Raw genomic sequence first — 8,765 nt, 5'->3', positions numbered from 1 at the left:
TGCAGTCTCTGCTGTCCTGGCTGCACTGGACTTGCGCCTTCTACAGGGTCGGGGGCATGCCCAGGTCACCTGCACGTAGCCCAGAAATGTGACTCCTCCTTGGGCTCCTCTGCCTTTTGGCATCTGATGCGCTGACGGAGCCAGAGGCACACGGCCATCTGCTCTCCCAGCCCCATGTGTCTTTCTGAGGTCCAAGCTGTTCTCTTCCCCCATTTCTTCGGAGGACTGCCTGTCTGGTTTGTGGTCAGCAGTCTCTGCCCAGCACTGGAGCTCAGATAAGCTGCAGTTCCCCCTCTTGGAGTTACTCAGAGCAAAGAAAGACCTGCGGAAAGATCGACATGACGGCCACAAGGTCCTCAGAGGAGGGCATGCTGACTTTGGGGTCGTGGTTCTGCTCACCCTTGGTAGGGCTGGTGGTATTATCCATTCTCCTTCAGCCCTTCCGCTTGTATCTCGAGACTAAAGTGAGTTCTTATGAAGATACAACTGGGAGCTCTTTCGTTTTTTTGCTTTTCAGGGGGAAGATGAGTGTGTGTGTGCTCAGTCGTGTCTGACTCTTTGTAACCCTATAGACTAGCCGGCCAGGCTCCTCTGTCCATGGGATTCTCCAGGCAAGACTACTGGAGTGGATTGCCACTCCCTTCTCCAGGGGATCTTGCCGACCCAGGGATTGAACTTTCATCTCTTAGGTCTCATGCATTAGCAGGCAGATTCTTTACGGTCTGAGCCACCAGGAAAGTTCATCAGGGGAGGGGGTGGTTTATTTTCAGAGGCAGCTTCTGATGCCACCTTGTGAAACACACACCCACACCCCTGTGCAGAGCACATGGACTCTGGGTCTGGGTTGTGTGGCTGCCAGCTCCAGGGCATGGTCAGTGGTCCTCTTCTAGGCTCCTCACTGCGGTTTGTTTCCCTCTGGAGGGATGTGGGTAATGGGCTGCTCTGCTGCCCTGTGGCAGGGTCTTCCCCAGCCAGCTGTGTCCACGGGAAGGCGGTGTGGCATCAGTGATGTCCCCCTGTCCAGGGGCGTTGCCCTGGCCTGTAGCCAGGCTGGGCCAGAGTGACCACTGAGAGGCCAGGTAGGTACCTGTGGGGGAGCAGGGGATGTGCAGTCTTTGTGGGACGTAGATATGAGTTGGCGGAAAGCCGTGAGAGGGTGGAGGTGGTGGTGGGGAGGGGCAGGCAGAGAGGCAGGCTGTGCTGGTGGTTTTCTGACTCCACTCTGTGACCCAGCTCATGATGGCAGGGTTTGGACTGAGTCAGCAGCCAGGGCCAAGACTGCCTGGCTCCTCACGTCTCCATTCTTAACTTCCCGAGGGGGTGTTTGGGGGTTCTGTTTGTGTTGTGGTGACAGGGCACACATACTTAGTACTGTATCCATTTCTGATGCACGGTTGAGTGGCAGTCTGTTTGCTGCCATCCCTGGAGGGTGGTTTTCAAGAGGCAGAGGGCAGATGGCGTCCCTGAACTTAGAGGACCCTGGAGGTCCCAGCCAGAAAGCAGGTGGGCTGGGGTCAAGATGCCTGGGAGGCAGCTTCTGCTCCCCCTGCAGCTGGGTGCTTGCTCTCAGTCCAGAGGCACCTGCCTGCCCTTAGCGTGCCCTGGCCTGACTGCAAGGTCCGCCTGGTTCCCCCAGCCCCTGAGCCTCGGCTCCTCGGCTGGCTCCATTCCACTGGGCGCAGAAGTGCAGCAGGCTGCTCTGTGGATGCCTCGGCTCCAGGGGCAGCACCGGGAGGGAGCTGGGAGGAGGGCACCACTCACCCTGGAGGATGCCCTCTCCTCCTTGTTAGAGCGCTGCTGTGGGGAAGTGCTGGCTTACCAGGAACGGGTGGGGATGCTGGGAGCGGGCAGTGATGGCAGTCCTCGGTGAGTTGGGTTGGCTGAGCCCATAGGTGCAGATCTCCAGGGGTCTGTGGTCAGTCCCAGGGCTGTGTGGTCCTTCCCTTGGCCCTTCCAGTCCCCGAGTTTTCAGGGATTCCCTGAGTCCCAGTCTTCTGCGCGGGAGTGTGAGTGGGGGATATGGCGATAGCAGCTTGTGGTGGTTCTAGCATGGAGGCCCCAGACTGTCCAGGCGGCGGGCGGGGGGTCTGCGGCCAAGGGCAGGGATGCTTTGCCTTCTGCGCCTCTCTCTGGGGCTCTCTAGCAAAGCCCAGGCCTGAAGTCTGGGGATCTGAGGGCTGGAGGGATGGTGTTGGCCCTGCAGCTCTGTGAGCTCCATGGCCTTCTTGGCAGTCCAGACTCGCTGCGGCGTGTGGACACAGGGCCATCTTCGCAGGGGGACGGCTGTGCAGTAGGTGCGTGCACCCGGCTGGCCTGGGAGCCAGGAGGGAGTGATTCCAGGGGTCGGGCCAGTGTCCAGCCATGGTTTGTGCCTGTGAAGAGGCTGTGCCTCAGAAGGGTCCCCTGCCTTGAACAGGGTGGTCCTGCTCTGGGGGCTGGGCCGGGCTGAGCTGAGAGGTGCTGGGACTTCACCCCATGCCCTTGTCACCCGAAGGCCTTGTAGCAGGTGGTGTGGGCCCCTCTAGGCTTCCTGTGGATCTGGGGAGGGATCCAAGAATGTAGACTTCTTTTTTTGCAGGTAGGTTGGTTGGTTTGATGGAGATAAACTTAACCTCACGTAACATTCAACATGTCAGCTGCCTGAGGTGTGTGGTTTAGTGGTTTTCAGTGTGCTCGCAGTGTGGTGGTCATCACTGTGCATTGGGACACTCCCATCACCCCCAACCCTCCCCCCGCCAGCAGGCGTGCCCCTAGGCCCCAGCCTTCAACAGCCACTGGTCTGCTGTCTGTCTCTGGAATCGCAGGATGAGGCTTGTGATCAGCGTCAGTTCCTGCTGAGTGTGGTGCCCGACTGTAGCCTGTACCGGTACCGAGAAGGTTGCCGTTGCTCCAGGCTGCTGCTGCTGCTGGTCCGAAGCACCCGGAGAGCTGGGCCGCAAGCCTTCAGTGGCATCCCTGGGACATGAACGGGACAGCTTAGAGCAGGTTTCCCAGCTCTTGTCATTGGCACACGTGATGGTGACACTTGTTTGGACCTAGGGGAAGGGGCTGAGCCGTCCTGGGCCTGATCGTGGCGCGGTGAGCTGCTCTATGTCACTGCACCAGACCTAAGCCAGGCCCTCAGGTGACCTTCCCCCACACGCCCAGCACAGGGTCGCATGTGATTGGGGTCAGCACGAGGTCTGCCCCCAGGTGCCAGTGAACCCTGGCCTGAGGCGGCCTTCCGCTCCCACCCAGGGGCACCCGGGAGCCTGTGAGGATAGCCTGGGGGGTCCCTGTGCATCCTCAGCCCCCACAGTGCTGGTGAGTGCCACCCTCTTGCATCTGCCCTCCCCTGTGCCGCCCCCAGCCTGCCTGCCGCCTGCCTTCCCTGCTGGTGCCCGTGGGCTCAGGGCTGCCCTCCCGAGGAGGTGGTGCTGTCCTCACAGTTCAAGAGAGAAGCTGCCAACTGCTGGCCAAGGACTTCCCCCACCTGGATCCTGGCCACCTTTGTTTTTAAATTTTTATTGCGATTAAATTGACAAATGTTAACTTTAGTTTTAGGTGTACATGCTAATGATATATATATATTTTGCAAAATGATTTTTTTTCTTGTGATAAGTTTTAAGCACTAAGCAACTTCAAGTATGCAGTACAGTATGGTGTATTTAGTGTGGTACATCACAGGATGGGATGAATGGATGGTATCACTGATGCAATAGTCATGAACTTGGGCAGACTTTCAGAAAGGGTTAGGGACAGGGAGTCCTGGCGTGCTGCAGTCCATGGGGTCACAGAGAGGTGGAGACGACTGGGCGACTGAACAGCAGTGTGATAAGTCACAGTGCAGTGTTACATTGCCCTGGGCCTTCCGGGGCTGCTCCTGTCCCCTCTGGAACACTTGCCCAAGTCCAGCCACCTTGGAATCCAGGCCTTTCAGCCCCAGACCAGGCCCTGCCTCTGAGCAGAAGAGAGCACAAAACGCTGCAGACCCAGGCCTGGAGGTACGTACCTCGCCAGCTCCTCCAGGCCCTCATCTGCCCCACAGTCCTTCCAGAGAGCTTTGCTCTCCTTGGAAATCACCACAGACAGCACGCATTAACTGTCCCACAGCTCCTGAGCATCAGGGCATCAGATCAGATGCAAGTCCAGCACCACTGAGCCTTGAGAATGTGCTGAGCAACATGCTGGACAGTAAAGCCATGGGGCTGGGCTGGGAGAGGTGTGGAGGGGGCGCCTGGTAGTAGACACAGGGCTTCCTTTGGGGCCGTGAGAAAGTTCTGGAGCTGGGTAGAGGTGGTGATGGCACATGACCATCACCATTGTAAATGAAGTGAATGCCACTGAGTCGTACTCTTTACAGTGGTTGAACTGGTAAGTATGTGTTACCTATATTTTGCATGAGTTGGTGTTAATCACTCAGTCATGTCTGAGTGCGACCCCATGGGCTGTAACCCATCAGGCATCTGTCCGTGCAGTTCTCCATGCAAGAATACTGGAATGGTTTGCCATGCCCTCTTCCAGGGGATCTTCCCAACCCAGAGATTGACCTGGTTGGCTACATTGTAGGCAGATGACCAGTGAACAACAGGGAAGCCCTGTATTTTACCACATTAAAAAAGCTTCGAAAAATAAAAATAAGCTTCGGTGAGGGATGGATGGGGAGTTTGGGATTAACAAATGCAAACTATTACATGTCTGTATAACTGACTCACTGTTACATAGCAGAAACTAATGCAACATTGTAAATCGACTATATGCCAATAAAATTTAAAAACCGCAACAAAACAGCCACACAAGGGGAGGTGACCACGTGAGAACAGAAGGGAGCCTTGCAGGGTACACTTTAGTCTCTGGATCTGCTATTATTAGTGATAATTCTTTACTGTATTTGTGCTTTTCATCTTTAAGCCTCAAGTCTGATCTTTATCCTTTGAGTCATTTAAGTCACATAGTCAATATTGGGTTGGCCAGAAAGTTAAACCAGAATGAACTTGACTGACCAACCCATGCACCACAGAGCAAGTTAGACTAGCTCCCTGACCAGGAGCTGAGCCTGTGCCCTGGGCAGTGGAAGTGTGGAGTCCTAACCACTGTGCTGCCAGGGAATTCCTCCATTGTTTTGTTGATGCCATCTTCTGGGGTCTTTACATTTGTCGTTCCCATTCTCTTTTTTCCTCCCATTTTTGCCCAATTCCCACCCCCCACCCCACCCCCCGGGGTTGGGGGGGTGGGGTTAAAATATTTTAACATTCTATTTTTTACTCTGTTACCTTGGAAATCATAACGCAATTTCTGTCCTTTTAAATTTTCTTCGCTGCACATGGGCTCAGTTGTGGCACTCAAGTTTAGTTGCAGGCAGATTATTAACCACTGGACCATCAGATAAGTCCTGCTGTGTGCTTTTTTATATTCTGTGGTTCCCTGCAGATATTTCAAACCAAGTTGTATTGCATGTGACGTCTGCAGTGCCTGCTGGTTTTCATGCAGGTGCCTGGCCCTGTGTGCCTGGTGAGTTTGTCAGCCCTGGCACCTTGTGGCCTGTGAAGTACTTTTTTCTTGGGGGGGGGGGAGGGGCGGGGATTTGTTTGCGTATCAGCATGTGATTTCAATTTATTAGTGAAGCATCTTTTCTTCTCTGCTGAATATCCAGGGTTTTTTTTTCCTGTTTTTTCTTTATTTCTTTTTACCAGTACCTGTATTTGGGAAAAGGATAACCCAGTGGGATATCTTTTTAGGGCCCCAGGTTTATGGGAAAGTCACCTTTGGGTATATCACCTTTTACTGGCCCTTTGAACTGTGAGCCCGTAAGGAAAAAGAATTTCAGCTCAAGTTTGCTCATTTTGGCAAATACCTCAGGACCCAGGTGGTTTAGGTGCTGTGACATCTGAGTTCTCACCTTCACTTGGTTATCTGATCTGAAGATTCCGAATCCACTTGCTGTTAGAGGGTGGGAAGGGTCTTATCCAGCATTCTTAATTGTCATGAGGGTGTAGATGAGAAATGCGCTTACAACAGGCAGAGCCATGGAGCGTGGTTGGGCCCAGAGGCCTGAGGAGGGGCTGGGTTTATTTGGAGGAAAGAGTCCTCCCAGGAAATACCAGAGAGAAATGGGCAAAATCTGGGTCAACCTGAGGAAGAATGCTAACCTGGGAAGTGGGTGACCCTCCTCTAGCAGTGAGTGAGGGTGCAGGCTCTCATCTGCTGGCGAAATTCAGGAAAGCAATTTTGGCAATACTCTCAAAAAGCCAGAAATTACACTTCTGAAGAAATCCCCCAAGGGAATGGTGATGTTAGTGCATAGATTTTTAGCTACAAATAGTCAGGGCAAGGTTTTTTGCAAATTAGTTGTGAAAGTGGAAAATGTAAGTGAAGAAAAATACCTTTCCTGGGATTAGATCAAGTACCTGTCTTCTCTGCCTCTCTGGCCCTGCCTGGGGGGAGCTGCTGCCATCTCTCTGTGTGTTTTAAGTTTCCTCTGATCATGTCAATGTGAAACTGAATATATTCTTATGAGAAATCTCTCCAAATGTGCCGTCCCCCCTCCCCACTGGGGTGCGAGTCACCCCTCTGGTGTGACGACTGTCCCTGGTCACTTAGTGGTCCTCTCTGGTACCCAATGGACTGTCCTAGTGCTGCGGCACTCCTGTTCACAGTGACCCTTATTTGACTGAATAGTGGCCTCAGTGCCCAAGAGGAGTTAATGCACCAAAGACCTCAAGTGCTTCCTTTAAGTGAAAACATATAGAGTTAATAAGGAAAGAAAGAAACGTGCTGAGGTTGCTGAGATATACAGTAAGAACGAATCCTGTATCTGAAATTGTGAAGAAGGAAAAAGAAATTCATGCTGTCAAGCAATGTATATCCGGGACCCACGGGAAGGCATGGGCAGTTTAGGTGCAGCAACTGGGAGTCGTTTCCTGAAGTTTCTGCGATGACCGTGATTGATTTCATGAGAAAAAATTTTTAAAGGAAGATGCTCTGAGTTCTGTCTGCTGTGTGGGATGGGGGCAGGGCGCGCTGCAGGCGCCACCTCCTCCGACCAGGTCCAGAGTCTGGCAAAGGCACCTTTGACCCCAAGCTTCCCGGTTGCTCAAAGTGCCCAGCGCATTCCGGAGGCGCAGTTCCGCTCCACCCCGGCAGGGGCGCCCGTCCCTAATTTCCTCGCAAGCTGTCCCGGGCGGTACTAACCAGGTGCATGTGGGGTGTCCGAAGGCGGCAGCGGGGAAGACGGTCCGGGCGGGGCCCGCTGGGGCCCGTGACGCCCCGTCCCGACCGGCCGGAGCCCCAGCCGACACCTCCAAGTAGCCACGCTCAAGGGCATGGTGAGTCGGGGCTTATCACCTGGGAGCGGAGACCCCGTCCAGACTTCCCGCCTCCCTTTGGGAGGGGCGTCCCACCCCCACTCACACCGCCACCCCACCCTCGTCAGGCCCGGGCTGGCTCCCCTAGAAGAGAACACGGGCACAGCTGGGACTCTGCCGACTTTACTCAAACACAGGAGCCCTCCGCGTCCACCCTCCCAATTTGGCCACTGCTGGGGGCCAGCGCCGAGATCACGTGGTTCAGAAACTTGACCAGTGAGGCGTGCATGTTGGGGCTGAAGTCTCCGGGGTAGTGCCGGGCGAGGGTCACCAGCAGGCAGTGGCACAGCTGCTGCAGGCAGACAAGAGTGGTTCCCGCGCGGTGCACCACCCCTTGCCTGGTGGGAGCCCCCTCCCCCGGCGACGGGCGTCGGCCCCGCCCGCGAGCTCACCTTGAAAAAGACCGGGTCCACGCGCAGCCTGTGCGTGTGCAGCTCGCGCAGGGCCGACAGGGTGTGCGGCAGGTCGTCCAGGTGGTTCATGGCCAGGCTCAGCGCCTCGGCCACCTTCTGGCCGTGGGCTCTGACCTGGGCGGAGCCAGGACTCAAGTTTAGGTGGAGGAAGTAGGTCTTGGAGGAAGGGAAGGCCACGAAGATCCTGCGGGGGGAACTGCGAGTGAGGCGCGTCCTGATGGTGGGGCCTGGGAAGGAAAGGCTTCGGGACAGGACGGCGGGGGACGCATCCCCCGAGTGCGCTGAAGACAGGAGAGCCCGGAGGCGCCGGGGCCCGTGCGCACCTCTCCAGGGCCTCCGTCGTGTAGATGCCGACGTTGGTCCCGAGCTTCCGCCACAACGCGAGCACTGCAGCGCGGTCCGCCGGCGCCAGCTCCATCGTGGAGACCCGCCCGCCGCGCGCTCGGCGTCTCGGTGAAGCCCGGGCTGCGCCTGCGCCTCTCGACCGGCTGTCCCCTTGGCCTCCGGAGGGCGCCGGGCCTCTGGTCGCAGAATCTGGCCGGGAGGGGTCTAGGAGCTCTCCACGGAGCGTCAGCTCTGACCTGGGGCCTTCCCAATCTCCCTGGACCCTGAAAGTCCTATTTTTGGAAACTAATGTTTAGTATGTGTCAATATTAAGTGGCCCTGCATTTTAGCATGGAGTTTGTCATTGAACGTCAGTCTGTTTTCTCATTTATGGTATATAATAAGGAAGAAAACAGTTTCTTCTTCCCAAGGTTGTTCCTGGTTCATTGCAGATGCCCTTTTCAGGACAATGAGCATTCACCGAGTAGCTAGGATAGATCCTAAAAATGATAACCAATACCTATAAAGCACTCATTCTGTGCCAGGCATCACTATGCATCCTTTTTAAAAACGCATTGAAATTCACATAAAATTTACTGTCTTAGCCATTTAAGGTATACAATTCAGTGTCTTTAACTATATTCACACTATGTGTTACCATCACCACTAATTCCAGAACTTTCTC

The 8,765-nt window shown here is 55.0% G+C and overlaps 1 protein-coding gene across 2 annotated transcripts; it reads right to left on the bottom strand.

Moving 5' to 3' along the window:
• Nucleotides 1–7,448: 7,448 nt before the first annotated feature.
• LOC122702176 (hemoglobin subunit theta-1-like) lies at nucleotides 7,449–8,397 on the bottom strand. Of its 2 annotated transcripts, none has more exons than XM_043915691.1 (3): nucleotides 8,080–8,397; nucleotides 7,736–7,940; nucleotides 7,449–7,632 (listed from the first exon to the last, which is right to left on the bottom strand). In XM_043915691.1, exons 1-3 carry the CDS (start codon nucleotides 8,172–8,174, stop codon nucleotides 7,471–7,473), a joined length of 462 nt encoding a protein of 153 aa, XP_043771626.1. In that variant the 5' UTR covers nucleotides 8,175–8,397; the 3' UTR covers nucleotides 7,449–7,470. The 2 variants fall into 2 exon arrangements, with proteins under 2 accessions (XP_043771626.1, XP_043771625.1); XM_043915690.1 differs by having other exon boundaries at nucleotides 7,449–7,635; nucleotides 8,080–8,387.
• Between the last annotated feature and the right edge of the window lie 368 nt (nucleotides 8,398–8,765).

This window comes from Cervus elaphus, chromosome 10, assembly GCF_910594005.1.
Source record: "Cervus elaphus chromosome 10, mCerEla1.1, whole genome shotgun sequence".
Classification (NCBI taxonomy): Eukaryota; Metazoa; Chordata; class Mammalia; order Artiodactyla; family Cervidae; genus Cervus; species Cervus elaphus.
The sequence above is the reverse complement of the archived record's forward strand: the minus strand, read 5'-3'. Positions and strand labels throughout refer to the sequence as shown.

Coding starts and splice junctions, on each gene's coding strand:
- LOC122702176 (XM_043915690.1), bottom strand. CDS start 8,174: ATGGAGCTGGCGCCGGCGGACCGCGCTGCAGTGCTCGCGTTGTGGCGG. Junction 7,941..8,079: donor ACGACGGAGGCCCTGGAGAG/GTGCGCACGGGC, acceptor TTCCCCCCGCAG/GATCTTCGTGGCCTTCCCTT. Junction 7,636..7,735: donor TGGACCCGGTCTTTTTCAAG/GTGAGCTCGCGG, acceptor GTCTGCCTGCAG/CAGCTGTGCCACTGCCTGCT.